The following is a 20,779-nucleotide window of genomic DNA, read 5'->3' on the forward strand; positions in this document are numbered from 1 at the left end:
CACCAAAGCTTGCTAGAAATCACACTGAATTTGGCAAAGAACACCACAGTTGGCAAATAAATACCAATGAATCTGGTAAAATAATAACACCAAATATGGCCAAAAACAGTAAATATGGCAAAACAACACATTTAGTAAAAAAACAACACTAAATTGTCAAAAAAATACACTCCAAAAAAAATGGAGTTGACAGAAATACACAATGTGGAGGGTAAATTGTGAAACTTACACCACCTATTAATACAATTCACCAGCACTGTGCATGAACCCACAATAATAAAGCTCAAAAATATCAAAATGCTTGTTAATATCTTTTGATATAAAATAAATCTACATAAAGCATGACTTTTTGGTGACCACATTTCTTATTCCAGTGCAGCATGTATTTTCTATCTTTCCGCATTATTCTCTGGTGTCAAAATACTACAGATGTTTCAGACACTGCTGACAATTAAAACAATGTTATACTATGTAGATTCTATCTCAGTTACAACTGCCTGAATATGTTAGTTAAAGCTTTATCAAGATTTTACTACTGAGTAGGAGTAACAGCACAAGAAATATGACCAAAGAGTGACCATTCAGCACACATCAGGGCAAGGTGAAAAGTTCTCAATCTTTTTCTCAAAGATGGATTGATATAATTCAAATTTTGTTTTTCTTATTTTGTTACAAACTGTACAGTACTAGGTTGAGTTGGTTTGTATACTAGTTTCGTCTGTACAGCTTAGTAAAATAGTTGTGTGTGTTCCATTTAAATGGATTAATGGGAGTACATGGCTTCATAGAATTATCTTTTTCTATGTTTTATTAACAATGGAAATTTGTCAAAATTTTGTGAAACCTTATAAGCTACTCCACTTCTAACAGTTAAGAAACATGGAGGATTAATTGATGTGGAGACCAAAGCCAATATTTCTGCCACACTTAAAGTGCCAAGGATGGATCCACTATGTGTCATTGGACAATCAGGGATGAATAGCATATACAGGGTGCACATAAAGTCCGGGAACATTTACAATTATTTGTTCCACAAGAACTAAACGTTGCACATATGTCATAATATTGCATTTTGAAGAGAAACTCTGACCTGGCAGATGTCAATACGGTAATCGAATTCTTTCCATACCCATTCCAGCATGGCATCATCAACTGTGGCAGTTTCTTCCCGTATTCTCTCCCGGAGCTCTGCTACATCACATGGTAGAGGCGGTACGTACGCCAGATCTTTAATGTGTCCCCACAGAAAAAAGTCACATGGAGTGAGATCTGGTGATCAGGGAGGCCATTTCATGAACGCCAGCACACAGAAAGCTCGCTCCGCTCCTGAACTCGCCATGTTAGCGACTATCACTGACTATCAGCAAATTACCAAACTATGCTGTGGCGGTATACATGGGGGGGAAAAAAAAAAAAAAAAAAAAAAACCACCTTTCAGGGTTTCTCTTCAAAATAACATATGTGCGATATCTGTACAAAGTTTGGTTCTTGTGCAATAAATAATTAAAATGTTCCCAGACTTTATGTATACCCTGTATTAAATAAATAAATCCACAAGAAGAAATAATATGGTAAATTATACAGTGCACAAGCTGACTGTCACATTTGTTGAATGCTGACCAAAAGCAAAAGTCAAAACCAATTAGTCATCAATGTTTGGATAATTTTAAAAGAATTCAACAGATTTTGCATTAAAATTTGTCATTGTGGGTGTATTTCATAATAACTGGAATGTTGTTATGGAACTGCTACCCAAAGTCCCAAATGTATTCAGTGAGAACAATGGTGATAGAAAAAACAGCATCGACTAACAACTGCATGAAATAATATTATTTGTACTAACCAAACCATTTTTGAGCATTTCGCCCATCAGGAGTGGTTTCATCAAGTTTTAAATTCATGCTACATCTATATCTTTATGATTACTCTGCTATTCACAATCAAGCGCCTGGCAGAGGTTTCCATAAACCACCTTCAAGCTGTCTCTCTACCATTCCACTCTCACTACAGTGCAGACTTCACCCACACTCTTTATTATAAAATGAATTGCATTCAAAAATAATTTTGTAGTTCTTCTGATGACCACTTTAAACATTATTGAAACTGCCACAGCACCTAACAACAGGCATGGCATACAAGCCACATAAATGCATATTGGGGCCAAATTATTTATATGCATAGCTTGTATGCCCCGTTTTTTGTACAATGTTATGGTCACAATATCAACATTACTAGTGTTAGTCACAAAGTTTTATTGATTGACAGTTGTGTTAGCAATACAAGTGGCCTCATAAAGCAATTTTATGGCTGTGCTGACAGAAAAATATGTTACCTTAATCAGAACACGGGTTTTCACTGTTATCTTCAAAGCAACATACTCTGTCCTTGTAGAGTGGAAGAGAGGGGCTCTACGAAGGAACTGAACTTTAAGACAACATTACTGGAAGAGAATATGGTGTAGATGAAGATGATATGGGAGATTTTATACGGCAGGAAGAATTTAGCAAAACGCTGAAAGGAGCAGGTGACATTCCCTCACAATTATTGAAATTCTTGGGCTTGGGAGAGCCAAGATATATGAGACAGCAAAAATACTCTCAGAACTCAAAAAAGAATCTAATAGTTATAATTCCAAAGAAATCATATGCAGACAGGTGTTAATATTACCAGTCCATCAGTTTGGTAAGTCATGGCTGCAAAATACTGACATGCACTATTTGCAGAAGAATGGAAAATATTGGTAGAAACCAACCTCCAGTAAGATCAGTTTTGGTTCCAGAGAAATGGAAGAACACATGAGGCAATACTGACCTTACGATGTATCTTAGAAGATAGGTTGAAAAAAGGCAAACCTATGTTTATAACATTTCTATACTTAAAGATAGTTTTTGAAAACAGTGCCTGGAATACACTCTTTGAAATACAGAAGGTAGCTGGAACAAACTCAGGAAGCGAAAGGTTATACACAACTTGTACAGAAACCAGACTGTAGTTAGAGAGTAGAAGCAGATGAAAGAAAAGCTGTCATTGAGAAGGGAGTGGGACAGTGTTATAGCCTGTCTCCAATGTTAATCAGTCTATAAATTGAGCAAACAGTAAACAAGAACAAAGAAAAATTTGGAGAAGAAATTAAAAATAGAGAGAAGAAATAAAAATTTTGAGGTTTGCAAATGACATTGTATTTTTGACACTGACAGAGAAACTGGAGTTGAAAGAGCAGCAGAACGGGATGGATAGTACCTTGAAACAAGGTGATGAAATGAGCATCAACAAAAGTAAAACAAAGGTAATGGAATGTAGATAAATTAACTCAGGTAATTTATAGGTAAACTAATTCAGGTAATTCTTAAGGAATTAAATTAGGAAATGAGATTCTAAATGTAGAAGATGAGTTAAAGTAACTGAAGTAGAGAGGATATAAAATAAATATACAAGGAAACAACTTCTGAAAAAGACGACTCTTTAACATCTGCTACAAATTTAGGTGTTAGGAAGTCTACTCTGAAGATATTTGTCTGGAGCTACACCTTTTTTTTTAATGGCTTTTTGGCATTAACCATACAGCCACCCTCAGAACCATAAAAAACGACAATTATCTGTTATGTCCATTTAAACTGAACTTACGTCAATGATCTAAGCACATTAACATTTATGTGTATAATAATGTAAAAAAATCTATTTTCCTATATTCTTATTTGAACTTCTGTTATGAAATCATGTAAGAGCATATACAGTTATATGTCTTCTGTTGCAAAAAAAGTTTCAATTATTGTTCATAAAGCATTGCCAGAAATTATCATGCCCTGTATTAGTTTTATAGTTTCCTGATGCCTTCTGGGGCAGCCAAAGAAAATGTCAAACATCTTCCCCATAGCTGCATTTACATGAAGAAGATGGGGTAATTCAGAGGTGGTAGAGATATTGCCAGGATCTCCTGTAATTGAACCAAAATTATGCCATTGTCACTATAAAGTTTCTGTCTTCTCTCCAATTTTGGTACCAGGGACATGATGGGAGATTGGGTACCTCTGTCGCATAGCATCTTTCTTTAATTTCGTAAGACAACTGGAGGTTTTCATTACATCAGACCCTGATTGTAGTCCTTATGGTATGAAGAAGATCACTGGCATAGATAAGTAGATGTTGAATGCCAACAATTAGATGTATAGATCAAATAACTAATGAGGAGATACTGAACCAAAATTATGGTACAGCCTGATTGAAAGAAGGGACTGGTTGACAGGACTCAGTCTGAGGCATTATAGAATTGTCAATTTGATATTGAAGGGAAGTGTGGGGGCAACAACTGCAGAGGGAAACCAAGAGATGAATATGAGGTCTGTTCAAACAATTTCAGAACTTTGTACACAATTTTTTTTTCTACACTTACCTTTTACTTATTGTGCATGATTGCCTTCCAGACACTCTACTCCACAACTGATACACCACTCCCAATACCGTTTTCACTTCCAGAAGCAGTCTTGGTAAGCCTCTTGCTGGATCGCATGAAGTGCCATCTGCGAATTTTCTTTTATGTTGTCTATCGTTGCAAATCTTTGTCCCTTCAATTGGTTTTTAAAAAAATTGTGTTTAAAAAACAATGTCCGCAGGTGGCTGGTCTGGAGAATCATGAATGTGTGGGTGCGTTATCATAATGCAAGAGCCATGAAATGTCTCACCACATTTCAGGCTATTGCCTTCTCACATTTCATGACATGATCCAACTGAAATGCTTCCACAATCTCTCATACAGTCAGTTTTCGATTAGCATGCACAATTTCATTGACATTCCTGACATGAGCAACATTGGCAAACATCAAAGGGCATCCTAAACAAGGGTCAACTTTAACTTCCGTCCAGCCATTTTTAAACCCTCTGAACCATTCGTAACACTGAGTATGGCTTAAGCATTCATCACTGTAGGCTTCCTGCATTATTTGTTGTGCCTCTGTAAAGATTTTCTGGAGTTTCACACAAAATTTAATGCGGATGCATTGCTCCTCTAACTTCAACACCCAGAAATTTGCAAACTGTGTGAGACAACATTCTACTCAATACAACACTGAACAATAACTAACAGACATACAACAATGAAACTTCCAGCAGTTACACATTAAACATGTGTGTGCAAGGATGCCAACTGCTTTACACTCCAACACATGTTTGGCACAAAATTATGTATGTTCTGAAATTTTTTGAACAGATCTCATACAGGAAACAGGGTCAAGTGGATGGAGACTGCAGTACTTATTTGGACTTGATGAGGCTTGCACAAGAAGGACCAGCAAGGAGAGCTACAGAAAACCAGTCTTTGGAATGATGAACAACAAAGAATATTTTAAGAATTTTATTTTAAAAAAATTCCTTCATTCTCTCCAAAAATTGTTGTATTTCATTTCATATACTTACGTGATAAGGGTACAGAAACAGTTCAGTTCCAATTGGGTATCGATCGAAATCTAGGTTACCATCAACACCTTCAACTTTGCCCACTTCTTGTGACATTTCAATTAATCTGGAACAATAATAATCAAGTTCAGTGAGAAAGGAAGAAGAAAAGTAGAAAGATATCATAATTGTAGTGGCATCAACTGATGTTACGTGGAAAACAAATTTCTGGTGCAACATTACCACTGACCACTGTTGCCCGACTACTCAGATGGCGCTGATCTTCAGGCATGCTCTCTGAAAAGATCATGCTAGATTTTTATTTTATTTTATTTTATTTTATTTTATTGCATATAAGTCAATTCAGAGCCAGTCGACTCTATTTGTGCTAGATGGAACTGTGACATGACTTGGGCTGGACCTTGCTTGTAATACAGATTTCTGAAGTGTATCTTGTACACATAATTCTTTTTATGAATTAACTCAATTTTCAGTGCATATAGATTCCCTTTTCCAAGAATAATAAACAGAAGAATCAAATTCATTCGGTTTACAGACATCCTATCCATTCTCACACTGGCTCTTCTCAGAAAAATTCATGCAAAAGACTTTAAAAGAGTATTCCTGTAGAGACACATTAAGTCAGAGATAACTGTGCTATAGTTGCTGGAATAGTGATAATTCTATTAATTTTACTTAAGACCCATAGATCAGAAAAAAAGTTTATTCATACAATTATAGTCCAGTTTATATTGAAAAAGGGAATATTGTTAACAACCTGGAGATAGTAGAGTTCACTTGTGTAGCCGTTGACATAGTTTCTTATAAAATTTTATTTCCACTATATAATCAACTGTTTAATAGTATTATTAAATAATTCATAATTATACGCTTAACACAGTGTGTGCTGACTGTTTTTGGTGATTTAGGACTCAAAAACATTGCTATTTTAACAAGGAATATTGTGAGTGCAAAGATAGAATTCTTTGTACATCTGATCTGGAAGGAGGAAGAAGCAATATGCTAAGATGATCATTATTTTCAATAGATTATTGGAGAATACTGTGAAAAGTAATTACTTACAACTGATTGAGTTACATTGCAAATGATGATACTGAATCAAAAGGGAACTAAAAAGTTACAGTTACTTACAGTTGGTTAAGTTATGTTACAAATTAAGAACATACACCAAATGGAGAATTCATTTGAGAAAACTGTAAAATTACAAGAAGACATAATCACTGGTCTGTTCTTACCTTTAGATAATGAAATTCCAGTATTGCTGAGGGATGCATTTAAAATTAAAAAAACTTCTCCAAGTTCTTGGAGCTGTTAGTTCTTTCCTCAGAGAGAAAACAGAGATAGGTTTAGAAATGAAGGCGTAAAGGGACGCCTTTCCTCAACAGAAGTAACTGATACCAAAAATATTTCTTTTCAAATTTTTAATAGGTTAATATTATCTCATCTGTTTTTCTAAAAGATTTCATACAGGGTGCGTTCCGAAAGTAATGCAATTATTATTTTTTAAGTAATTTATTGAACAGATTTGCACAAACACTTAAAATTCTTCAAAGTACTGTCCTTGGGCCTCTACACATTTTTTCCAGCGACACTGCCATGACCGGTACGCGCCCTGGAAGGCGTCTTCTGGGACCTCTCGCAAGGTCTTCGTCACGGCGGATTGGATCTCGTCTATGGACGAAAAACGGGTTCCTTTCAGGGCTGACTTAATCCTAGGAAACAAAAAGAAGTCAGCTGGGGCGAGGTCAGGACTATTGGGGGGGGGCGGGGGGGGGGGGGGGGGCAGCGTTGGCACCTGGTGTTTGGCCAGGAACTCGCAGACTCGTAGCGCGTTGTGGCAAGGAGCGTTGTCGTGATGGAGTTGCCAGGTAGCGGAGACTGTCTGTCCTTGAGGAACAAACTCCTTATGGACCACTCCTTTGCTGTCGAAAAAGACAATGAGCATTATTTTCACTTTTAATTTGCTCATTCTTGCCTTTTTGGGCATAAAGGCCTTTAACCACCTCGAAACTTGTGAGTAGGACAGAGCAGAGTCCCTGTAAGCCTCACGAATCATTTTGTTAGTCTCCTCAAAAGATTTGTTCAGTTTAGCACAAAACTTAATCGCGTAACGTTGCTCGATCCCATTTTTTCCGTGACACGGTCGGCGAGAGGTTTACAATAACAGACGTCCTGCCGCTTCCACAGCTCGGAGAGCACTGAAACCGGTTTCGCGGCAAAGCTTAGGGTCCCCCCCACCTACTCCATGTGGCCCGCTCCCACTCCGACTACTAGGAGCGGCGCGGGAAATTCAATTGCATTACTTTCGGAACGTACCCTGTATGGTATTTTAAACACTGTATTATATTTCAGACTAAAATCCATAAAAAGAAATTATTTTTCGTTGTTACAATTGATATTTAATAGCTCTGTAAGTATGTACAGTTGAAATTATTTTGTTTTAGAAACATTTAAAATTACGAAATATTCAGCACAATTAAAATTTCTATTATTAATTCCACAATCTGACACTAATTGTTATGTTTACTTCTGAATTCATTTATAGAATAATAATATAAATTCATTTGTCATGAGAATTTGTGAACTCTTTCAAACATTGTTAGTACCGCAGAGTGAAGTCGTAGTTGGTATGCCTGTGATGTGTTTTTATTTTTCGGAAGAACAATGTAATTTTTGGCTTTGTTGAAGTGGAAATTGTAAAGACAGTGTGATAAATAAAACTGTGAAAGAATAAAATTATCATGCAAACAGAAATTACAAAGAAGGCTTACTTCAGAAATTAGTATGTCAATTGGAACTCCGAGTACCTGTAATGTCAAAAATTTCAGCTTCAAGAATTATCCTCTAGACATGAAGAACTGGAGTCAACCAAGAGAAAAGAAGATAAGTAAGAATTTTAATGTAAATCTTATTCCTCTCTGATATTTCGAATTTTGGCAGAGATATAGGAAATGAAGACAGATAACAATAGCAAATTTAGTACAGTTAATGATCAGTTAACCAAAAAATTTACTTCACTACAAGAATAATTAAATGACCTGAAAACTGAAAACAATTTTTAATTGGATATGGTACAATATCAAATAAACCAACTTAATAATCAGGCTTCAGAGCTAAAATATGGTTGTCAGAGGGGTTAATAAGTGTGAATGAAGAAGTGGATGTTTTCGAAAACAAATTTTTTGTTTTGGAAAATGAGCTAGAAAGTGAATCAGCAAGACAATCAAAAAATGTTATGACACCAGAGCTGAACAGAAGGATGTAGCAGGAAAAATGGAACAAAACATTACCAGTTTAGACCAAAAAATTTTAAATGTTGAAAACAAAATTCAAACTAATGTAACTATTTTAGATAAAAAAAATTAGCAATTGAGGAAAACTGCATTCAAAAAATCTGTATTCAAACAATGGTTCTGGCAATTTTTGTCTACATCATTTGATTTGGCGAACAGAAAATTTGCAATAATATATACACACAGTGAACAAGCTATACCTGAGACATTAAAGAGCAGTTTAAAGCAGTTTCTATGTTTGCAACCATTTGTTATTTTTAACACTGTTTTATATAGTCTAAAAGAAACAAACGTGGCATCTTAGAAAATAAAAAATGATGCTTATTTATAATGAAACAAACTCCACACATACATTTTTAGTGTCCTTGTGTCAAAGTTGCATTGAAAACATACAGTAACTACATCACACAGAAATGTATGTGCAATTCCTCCCCACCAACATCAGCTTTTCTGAATTGCGTACAGGTGGGAACTTTCCCTGTAGTACATCCTATGTTCCCGTACCCCTCCTGGCCTCAACCTTCGTTAGTCACTGTCCTCTCCCATCCAGCCCTCTCCCTGTTCCCATTCCAGCACTACACACCCATCATTTCACGGCCACACCCAGTATTTTAATTTCTTTTTATTTCTCTCCTTTCCGCTACTTACCCCCTCCCCCCTTCGCACCTTCTCTCCTGCCCTCCATCTAAACTGCAACACTTCACTGTCCGCCACTCCCACCATACTATCCCTCCCCCTCCCTACCCCAGCAGCCTCCTTACCCCCACCCAGTCGCTACTACCATCGTGGACTGGTGCTGCTGCTCGCAGTGTAGTTTCAGCTCTCTGAGACTGCAGAAGTGTGTGCAAGTTGCATTTGTGTGTGTGTGTGTGTGTGTGTGTGTGTGTGTGTGTGTGTGTGTGTGTGGGCGTGCGCGTGCTGCATCTGTGTGTATACTGCTGACAAAGGCCTTAATGGCCGAAAGCTATAATTGTGTGAATCTTTTTGTCGTGCTTGTCGTGACTCAGCATCTCTGCTATATGGTGAGTAGCAACTTTCCTTCTCTGGTACTGTTACATCCCATCCTCAATTTTCCATTGTCTATTACTTAAATATGCACACTCAGGCATATATGTGAACATACACCCACAATGTGTGTGTGTGTGTGTGTGTGTGTGTGTGTGTGAGAGAGAGAGAGAGAGAGAGAGAGAGAGAGAGAGAGACTTGCCACATATCCCCCCCCAAAATTCACACACAGGCATGTGCACAAGCCATAGCGCTGCACGTGCTCTCTCTCTCTCTCTCTCTCTCTCACACACACACACACACACACACACACACACACACACACACATTACTTCATTGGAGGAGCTAATTCTTGCCCTGGTTATCTAATGTAAGTCACACAAACAACCACTTACTTTAGATTTGGATGATTCTCAAATAGCGCATATCCTGCAACAAATTTATTAGCATTCAGTCCTTGTTTGGTTAGCCCAGTGAATCCACAATCAATAAGCATCTGTTTTCGATGTGGGTAATGACCAATAACACGAGTCATAACCCTACAAGCCACATCATCCAAGGAACATGAATACAGAGATGCCTGCTGAAGATCTGAAAACAGAGTGCATTTTTGTATGATTTCTCAGATAATGTGAAAGAAAATTTGCAAGTAATCTTACACAAAATGTGGAAATCACTGAAATCTGTAGACATTAATGAAGCTAAATGTACCAGTACATCCAGAAGAACTCATTCATTCTCAACCAAATTCAAATACACTAGAAAGTTATGCTAAAAGAGTTCTATAATCAATAATATTATGAAATTGATAACTTTTATTGTGTTTGTGGTATTGATGTGACTGTCAAATGAAAGATTTGAAAAAGAGGAAGTATTAGTTTCACCAAGTGTTGTTATACTTTTGATATCTGTATTTGGCAATGGAATATGGTATAATTAAAGACTTTCTTACAGTCATTAAATTGTTAAGGTCACCCTCTAAATAAATAAATTAAATCCTATACAACATGTTTTAGAGCCAGCCAAGATCTATTCACTGATTCCAGCTCTACGTACCTGCAAAAGCATTCAGGAAAAGACCCAGGGACCCCCACCTGCTGACTTCCCTGTTTCTGTCATCTTGCTTTTTATGTCCATTACATTTTTATCCTTTTCCCGACTAGATCTGCTCACATCCTCTGTGGACATCTCTACTTCTGGACACATCATTCTTGGAATCAAGAGACTGATGACCTTAGTGTTTAGTCCCTTAGTCCAACCCCCTCCCTTTGTCCCATTCAACCACCTTACCATTAGCAAAAAGGGATGGTCTAACATTTGACTCATAAAAATAGTTAAATCCTCTCAGATAATCCATATACCACATAAAAGGTAGTGGTTCTTGCCTCAATTTAATGTAATCCCATGGTTTTATTAAGGTACCACAGTATCAAAGTAGACAACATGAGAAACTATTACATCGTTTAATTAATTGTGCATGCACCTATGTAGTAATCAAGTATAATTTAATTTTGTTAGAAGCACAATAAAAAGACACATCTATTGACTTACAACACTAATATGTGAAGAGTGCCAATTTTGAATTCTCATTGTTAACATGCAGTTGTTTGTCATTTCAATGGTAGTCAGGGAAAGCTGTGTGTTTATACGGGCAGAGATAGGAAGCAATCAATGGATCTTACTTTTGCGCGCTGGAAGGGAGTTGGTGTTAGGTGCATGTAGGTAATATACATGTGACATGAATGGCAAATTCTGTTGTGATTCCGGACAAATAAAGAGTGTTTTTGAGAAGTTTTAACCACCAAGTTGAATAAATCATCTTGTAGATCACAATTTCTCTCATGCAGTTTAATTAATACTACATGTTCACTGTTTAAGCAGGCTAATGTACAAACATGATTGTACTACAAACAGTCAAAATGAACAGTCAGTGAACTACAGAAGGGAAACTGACAACTGTGCAGCTTCTGCCGCATTGAGCTCCCTAGGCCAGATAACAGAGTCTATATTTTGTACAGGCCAGAGCATAAGCAAGCACTCAGCTCGCAATGCCACAATCAGATTTTGTTCTGTTCAACAATCCCTGTGACAAAATTTTTCAAAAATTCCTGTAAGAGAATTTATCACCCCCCCCCCCCCCCCCCCCCCCCTCTGACCATCACCACTTCCTTTTTCTGAGCAAGTAATGTTATGTCCATCACCAGAAATAAAGTCAAAATAAGACATAGAAATGGACTTAAAATGGTATTTTAAATTCATAATCATTATAGTAAAACCTATATTTTAAGCGTTCCTCAAATAAATGTGAGGAAAATAGATTTTAAGACTTTATAGATATGGTCATTATATATGGACCAAAAGGTTGAAAGAGACGACAAGATCGAACCAAACAGGGATTGGCCACTTCCTTTACGGAAGAATTATCCCAGCATTCTCTTTAGTTGAGCAAGGAAAACTTGGGAATCCTAAATCTGGACTACAAGATAGTGGCTGAATCACATTCCATGCAGCATACTTTAATTATTGTGCCTCCTGGTTTATTAAATAGAAATCAGTCTTCCTCAACAGCTTCACTGCATCACAACTCTGAGCTTCGATTTTCTGGAATGAGATTTTATGTTCAGCTAGTGCACAGTGAATATGTATCAACATGACTTGCTGATGTTATGTGGGCAATATAGATAAATGTAAAACTGGTCCAGCACATTATTGTGTAATTTGTGGTGGTATAAGCTGCAGTTCACACTGATGGTTATCAAGGATTTTTAAGGGCAAGACAGTCTGCCACAATGTATAACATTGCTCTGATACAGTGTATCATGTAAAGGATAGGCATGCATAGAAGGCTTGGCCTAATATGAACAAGTCCACTTATCATCACAGGGTGAACAATCTGTATTAAAAAAAAAAAAATAATCATTACTCAGAACAAACACCCTCAATTTCATACAGATAAGTGACATATGTAGCTGTGCACTGATAATTCTATTAAATATATAAGAGTAATACTGTGAATCAAGAAATCAGTTTACAGAGCATGAAGGGAATACGTTAGGAGAATTCTAAGAATATTTAGTGCATCTGCAAAGAAGACTGCAGATAATTTTAGGCTGATAAATTTTTTGAAGTCTTGGAATCTTTGTTTTCAATATATTCTTCTTATGTACTGCTACATTTGTTTCATTATTACTGGCTTGAAGGAAGACAGCAAAATAATCTGAAAACAAGCTGTGAGCATTACTACCAATTTGTTTAATTCACACAAAAGTGTTACAAAAATACTCACTGCTCTTAACTGGGAATCTGCAAAATAAAAGAGATAAATCTTTCTTTTATAGTTAGGAAATTAAAAGAACCAGTATTTCAGATAACTTTCAAATTATTCTACTGCCTCCATCAGATACCTTGCACAAGGACTGCAGGTGATTACCAAAGATTCCATGTTGCATATGGAGGTATATACAGTTATTATTTCTTTACCCTGAGTATTAATAGAACAAAGAAGGTAACAACTCGCAATACATGGTATGAAGTAAACTCTATCATAAACTAAATAGTGGCTTGTAGAAAAATACGAAAATACATATTTGAGTGATTTATGCATTTTCCTGTCACTTTTGCAACTTTCTTTGTGCCATAAAACGTCTTTCTGTTTCCCTGTACCCACAAACAAAAGAATTCTAATATCAAGAATCTCAAGACTTCTGAATACATGTATTGGTCACTGTGGGTTTCATTTTATCCTCACAGAAATGCACCTTTTTCTGTTATCACCAGTCATTCTACAAAAGTCCATATTGAGTATGCTCTAGAACAATAGGAAAAGGAATTTTTCCTGCACAATGAAATGTAACCACCTTAGAAGAGTTCAAATGTAATATACAAGTACACCATTTAGTATACAGCTCAATGCATTATTTGTTTTAATTCTATAGTTTATCATTTCAGGTATTTCACACTGACACTTCACCTCTGTACTACTAAAAGCACAAACGTGGTGATTTTGACATTTATGCGTTGGTGAGTTTCATTTTACATAGTATTTGTTATGGTGAAACTTCAAATGAGTTGCCTTCATAGCGTAGGAAAAAAACACAACATCCATTCTTATGTAAGTCAAAAATGAGCATACTTTGCAATACCACAACTGCAAATGTGTTGTGTTTGTGGTTTTAGCATTCTGTTAAGAGCCTTCAGTGCATTGTAAAAATATGAATGTGCTACATACATTGATTAGATTTCATTACAGGTTTTTGTATGTGCAATTACAATGACATTTCTTGACATTATTGATGTTACTTCACACATAACAGTGTGATTGATAGCCCTTCAGCTGTTTAATACAAACAGTATTATTGCTTGACAAAAATGTATTTCAAATTTGCAGCAGGGACTTAGAATGTGCACTACTTTCTGCTGTTTCATGGGGAGCTGTAACTCTGAAAAATATGAGAGAAAGAACAAGAAGAAAGGATGGTTCAGAAAATGTACAAAGAAAATGAATTGATTTTAACATCTTGCAACAAAGGAGCATTAAATAATAAATGTCCATTAAATTTCACTTCATTTACAACTTTTATTATGTGTAAGAAAACACTTGGATAGTTACAGAGTGCATGAGTACATTTCAGCAAAAGTGAAATGTGAGATGTAATAAACAAATGTACCATTCTCAGTTTTAAATACAAAAATCTTTGTTCTTTAGATGATTCTAGTTCTACTGATAGCTGACTTGGCCCCTGTATCTGATTGTCAGGTTCATCTCACTAATTCCAGCCTTCAAGCTCTGATGATGACTGTGTTGTTAATGTTGGCAGTGCGTCAAATTCTATGGTTAGCAGTGCTGTTTCAGAAATCTGTGGTGGCATTTCTGAGCAACACAAGCATGCAGATTTAAACCACATAACAAATTATCATAGTGAGATGATGACTGTAGAAAGTGACCCATTTTGAGTTACCCTGTCGAGTCACACTATCATAGAAAAAGTCTCAAGGAAGTACCTTTATTCAAGCTTGAATATTAAACTAATATACAATGACTATAAAACCAAATGTGAAGAGAACAACTGCAAGCTAGTGTCTATTCCAAAGTATCAGCAAAAATTGCTCAAGTACAATTTAGGATTCTTCAGACTGAAGAATGATCTGTGTGTCACAAATGTACTGCATTTAATTCACTGCCAAGAATGAGAAGCTGCTGGAACAAGATAATCATGACAAACAATTGCAGAGAAGAGATTTTGTTTGAAAGAAGTGCAATGAAAAAAAAAATTCTGGGACAAAGCAATACAAGTGTTGTGACTATAAAGTTTGATCAGCATGCTGTGCTTAACACTCCAACAGGACGTTGTGTCCACATGGTCTACCTGTACAGTTTGACCATACACAATCTGAGAAATGAAGTTGGATGGCACTTATTACTTGTGTAATGACACCAATGGTAAAAGAAAATTGAAATTACTACTCATGTCTGTCATTACATAATGACCGTACCAGAAATTACAAAAATGTGCATGATACCAGGTAGATGTAGGGGTCTAAATTTGCATTTATATGAATCACGCAGCACAAGAACCATTCACAGTTAAAGTTGCAGGAGGATTCATTGCACTTTCATCAGTTACACTACACAATACAATGTTTTTCTAAACATCAAAAATGAGCAAAATACATCCCCAAATATAATGAACAATGCTTACACATCAACTATGATAGAGGTAAATGTTAAATGTCTTTTTAGTATCTTATACAATGGAATTTGAAGGGACCTTAGTGAAGTAACAAGAAAAAGAAAAGGATGACCTTCGGCAAATATGTCTTGTTCTCATGTCATACATCTACATCTACATCTACATCCGTACTCCGCAAGCCACCTGACGGTGTGTGGCGGAGGGTACCCTGAGTACCTCTATCAGTTCTCCCTTCTATTCCAGTCTCGTATTGTACGTGGAAAGAAGGATTGTCGGTATGCTTCTGTGTGGGCTCTAATCTCTCTGATTTTATCCTCATGGTCTCTTCGCGAGATATACGTAGGAGGGAGCAATATACTGTTTGACTCTTCGGTGAAGGTATGTTCTCGAAACTTCAACAAAAGCCCGTACCGAGCTACTGAGCGTCTCTCCTGCAGAGTCTTCCACTGGAGTTTATCTATCATCTCCGTAATGCTTTCGCAATTACTAAATGATCCTGTAACGAAGCGCGCTGCTCTCCGTTGGATCTTCTCTATCTCTTCTATCAACCCTACCTGGTGCGGATCCCACACTGCTGAGCAGTATTCAAGCATTGGGCGAACAAGCGTACTGTAACCTACTTCCTTTGTTGTCGGATTGCATTTCCTTAGGATTCTTCCAATGAATCTCAGTCTGGCATCTGCTTTACCGACGATCAACTTTATATGATCATTCCATTTTAAATCACTCGTAATGCGTACTCCCAGATAATTTGCAGATAAATTGCAATTGAAGGAGAAAAACTTAAGGATCTGCTCATAATGTGAGAAAAACAGTTCATTACATGGGAGTATAATGAATATTACCACAGCTTGTTGGGTGATGAAACTATGCATGGTGTACTGACTCAACCAGACACTGAAGAGGACTCATGCAGTTTGAAGACATCTGTAGATTAGATAGTTTACTTGCTGCAGTCTTTTTTTGTAGTTTCTCTCACTTACTTTGAAGTGTTAAAATTTTAACTGGTTTCCGATATGTCTGAGTTACTTTCAGTATGTATGCAAAAATTCAATATGTCTTTGTAATTCCAGAACAAGGATATGGAATTAGCCACCCCCACCCCCCTCCCCTCCACTCTTCCTCCTCCTCCTCTGCACAAGGAACAGCAAGTACAATTATAAATCTCATATCCTAACATTTGCAAATGTGGTAACAATAAATCAGACACAAACTGATTTATTAAGTTATTATAGTTGATTTTTAAGACTGTGAAACATTCTCTCATTCATATTTCAGAACTAGTATGATGTGCATTTGTTGTTTTGGCATAAAATGTGTGATTTAATTTTGAGCTGACAGTTGACACTTTTTGTTACTTGTTTGATGATTTTGCCTCATTCTGTGCCTAAATAGTGTAACTGGCAAAACTAATAACATTCAGTAAAAATATGCAAACATGGGTGACTACACTGTTTACATTGTGTAAATTATAATTGTTTTATATAAATTGTGGCTCTATCATAAAGAAAATGCTAAGAACCAAGATTTAGGCCAGTTAAATAAATGAACTGTTCGATACCACTCTTTTTTTATACCATTTTAGTTCTGAAATACGTGATACATTTTTGGAGGAAACTGAAGTACTTCTTCAGAAATAGCATTTTTCTTATTTGTTTGTAAATAATAAGAACATTTTCACAAGCTACAACTCCAGACAATCTGTTATCCTACAAGTTTCACCCTGAAACAGAGAAATGTAGATGACAACATAATTTTGAAAATAACTTTCCACCATTTAATTAAATACATTATGAAACTTCATTGATTCTTTCCCATCTATAATTTATTCTTCATTACGAAAACAATTTATGTATCGTAGGCCACGGAAATGATTTACTGCTTAATTGTTATTTTGCATAGCATGTTCCAATTGGTCGGCTATTTTGTCCTCTCCAATTTACTGAATGCATTTGATCTTACCCAAGCTGTGAGCCCCTAGTGCCATTGAGTAGCCTTCACAGTGTTTGAGTGTGCTAGTTACCTAACAGTAAGGAAGCCCTCCCTGGTGTAGTTTTAAGTGGAACTGCTGTGTAATTGTGTTTGTAAGTCATTACTGTTAAGTGAGATTTATCTGATAGTTCTTAATGGTTTAAATGTTAATGCATAGAGGTGACATCAGCTACGTACACTACACTTATTGTATTTAAATGAGTTTATGTTTTGATAACTATTTCATGACTGGCAATGGGCTTTAACTGTGAAGGTCGTTTACCATTTAAATTACTGCATTGCAGTGTTATTCAAAATGAATGTGTAATGAAAACCTGTATGCAAATTACACCAGCCCACAACACCATTTCATCCTAGTAAATCTGATATATTGATTGGTTGGTTGTTGTCCTGCTTTTGGGGAGTGGAGTACTTTAATTACCAGGTGCTCAATGTGTGTCAGTGACTTTCTCCTGTTCTGAATTCCAGTATTTCATACACATTGTTTTGATGTGTTATGTATTTTGTAAGGATACTGTAATCAATATCCTTACCAGCGGGTGACCTAGCAGCACTAGCTGGTGAGTCTTAGCTTCTAGAACTTTCTGTAGTCACCTGCCTTTTCCGGTGGGCAGGGGATTGTTACGTTGCACTAATTACATGCGTGTGGGGCTGATTCAGTCAAGTGAATATCTACTGAAAGAGCTGAAAAGGGGAAATACTCAAAATTAAGATAGTAAGTGTTTAATAGTACACGGAGAGGAGTGTTTAATTGAAATGGGAACATCGAATCATTTGTGGCTTTTCCAGAGAGAGTGATTTTTTAATTTGTCGATTTCATCAAACTGAAAAAGTGACATGGTTAGGTGGATTTCTATCATTGGAAGTCATAATTTATGATTAATTTTGCAGCAAATGATAACACACACATCAATTAGGCTACAGTTTATCTCACTATGCAATTGTGACTGTTGTAAAGCTTACTCAATGCCTGATAGCAAATCCTTGTAAATACAGACAATTAACTTAAAATTACATGGTGGGGATGGGGGTAATGGCTTACAATTTCCAGTAAAGAACAGGTCAGTTTTGGTGCTATCTGTTTTATTTTATCTGCCAACACACGTGCTAAATGTAGGTCTGATGTTCTGAAGTTTGTGGATTTCAATTAATAGCTTACTAATGGCCACAGTTGTTGGAGTAATAAAATTAATATCGTTAATAGTAAGGAATGATAAACAGAGTAATTCTGTTGCTGACAAAGGATAAGAGCTTGCTCCTAGGGTTCTGTCATCAGTCTGGAACGGCTCATGTCTTGTGCTGACATACTACTCCTACTTGCAATTAATTTTTAGCTGTGTGGTTCATTCTGGGGATCAAAGTCATAAAACATGAATACAATTTTTAAACTGAGGAAAGTACTGTAATAACAATAACTTGATGTAGTGGTGATGTAAAGGAATCTTTACAAAACTTATTATATCATATTTCATTACCATACATTTTATATTATATCATACTACATCCATTTAATATGGATGGATTTAGTATGATATATGATAAAACGTATGATAATAAAATATGATATAATAAGTTTTGTGAAGAGTCCTTTACATCACCGCTACATCAAGTTACTGTTCTTACAGTACTTTCCTACAGTTTAAAAATTGTATTCATGTTTTATCCATATTATATTATATTTTCAGATGTTGAGTATTTACATTGATATGTGTTTGTAAAACAGGGTATATTTTCTGCACCAAGTGAGTAGAACGCCCAATTTGTTGTGTATTTTACAACAATATTAATAAGTATTTCAGTTACGCACAAGCATGGACTAAGAAGAAATTTGGACTCACATTGCGAAAGAAAAACTATCGAAAAACTCAAAATAGCTTTTCTTCCTAGGGAAAAAAGTACAATAAATTGCACAAGGAGATGAAAGAGATCATTAAAATACATTTGTGGAAAAAGGCAGCTGAAACATTTGCAGAAAAAACCACAATCCACCACCTACAACTGATTCCAACCTCACAATCCTACCAGCCGACAAAGGCACCACCACTGTGGTTTTGAACTGCGTGGATTACCTGGTGGAAGGACTCCACCAGCTGTCACATTTGTCCACCTACAAATCTTGCCATAGTGACCCCATTCCAGAAATCCAACATAGTCTCCAGTCTCTCCTCAGATACTTATGCCCATCTCAGAGCCTCTCCATATTGAGTGTATCTCTCTCCTCACCCCTACCACTCTCCACACTCCTACCTAGTCCGCAGCTCGTGGTCTCGCGCTAGTGTTCTCGCTTTCCTAGCCTGGGGTCCTGGGTTCGATTTTCGGCGGGGTCAGGTATTTTCACCTGCCTCGAGATGACTGGGTGTTGTTGTGTCGTCTTCATCCTCATCATTCATCCCCATTACAGTTGGAGGAACGCAATGGCAAACCACCTCCACTAGGGCCTTGCCTAGTACAGCGGTGCATGTCTCCCGCATCGTCCCCAATGCTCCGTTACGGAGTATGGGAATTCATCATCATCATCATCATCATCATCATCATCATCATCATCATCATCATCATCATTACCACCACCTTCTACGTACTTCCTAAAGCCCATAAACCCAACCACCCAGGACACACCATACCGGACATTTACTGTGCCCCCACTGAGAGAATCTTTGCTCACTTGGACCAACATCTTCAGCTGTTACTCATAATTCACCCTCCTATATAGAAGACACCATCTATGTCCTCCATTGACTCTCCACTGTTCCTTTTCCTTTACCATCCAGCACCCTGCTCTTCACTATTGATGCCACCTCCCTCTACACTAACATCCCCAATGCTGCTACTGAACACTACCTTTCCCAATGCCCATCTGACTTCACACCTACAACCTCCTCCCTAGACACCAAGACCAACTATATCCTTGCCCACAATTAATTCTCCTTTGAAGGCATCACTCACAAACAAATCGATAACAAGGCACTAGACACCCACATGGCAAAATCCAATGCCAACTTGTGCATGGGCCACATAGAAGAATCCTTCTAACTATCCAGAAACCCAAACCCTTCACCTGGCTCAGAGTCACTGATATCTTCATGGTCCTAACTTAGGGTGAGGACATACTATCCAAATATGTGTATGTGCGGATGGATGTGTGTGTGTGTGTGTGTGTGTGTGTGTGTGTGTGTGTGTGTGCGCGAGTGTACACCTGTCCTTTTTTCCCCCTAAGGTAAGTCTTTCCGCTCCCGGAAAGACGAAAGGATGTGGGTTTTAAGGGAGAGGGTAAGGAGTCATTCCAATCCCGGGAGCGGAAAGACTTACCATAGGGGGAAAAAAGGATAGGTATATACTCGCACGCGCGCGCACGTGCCCACACACACACACACACACACACACACACACACA

The 20,779-nt window shown here is 37.0% G+C and overlaps 1 protein-coding gene across 2 annotated transcripts in view; it reads right to left on the reverse strand.

The window, feature by feature from the left end:
- Positions 1-20,779, reverse strand: part of LOC126282115 (D-threo-3-hydroxyaspartate dehydratase-like) — a 127,233-nt gene that overhangs the window by 8,385 nt on the left and 98,069 nt on the right. For both annotated transcript variants that reach the window (XM_049981582.1, XM_049981581.1), the window contains exons 5-6: positions 10,103-10,298; positions 5,410-5,515 (exon numbers count right to left, since the gene is read on the reverse strand). In XM_049981582.1, coding sequence (XP_049837539.1) covers positions 5,410-5,515; positions 10,103-10,298 — 302 coding nt within the window. The remainder of the gene's footprint in view (positions 1-5,409; positions 5,516-10,102; positions 10,299-20,779) is intronic.

This window comes from Schistocerca gregaria, chromosome 7 (assembly GCF_023897955.1).
Source record: "Schistocerca gregaria isolate iqSchGreg1 chromosome 7, iqSchGreg1.2, whole genome shotgun sequence".
NCBI lineage: Eukaryota > Metazoa > Arthropoda > Insecta > Orthoptera > Acrididae > Schistocerca > Schistocerca gregaria.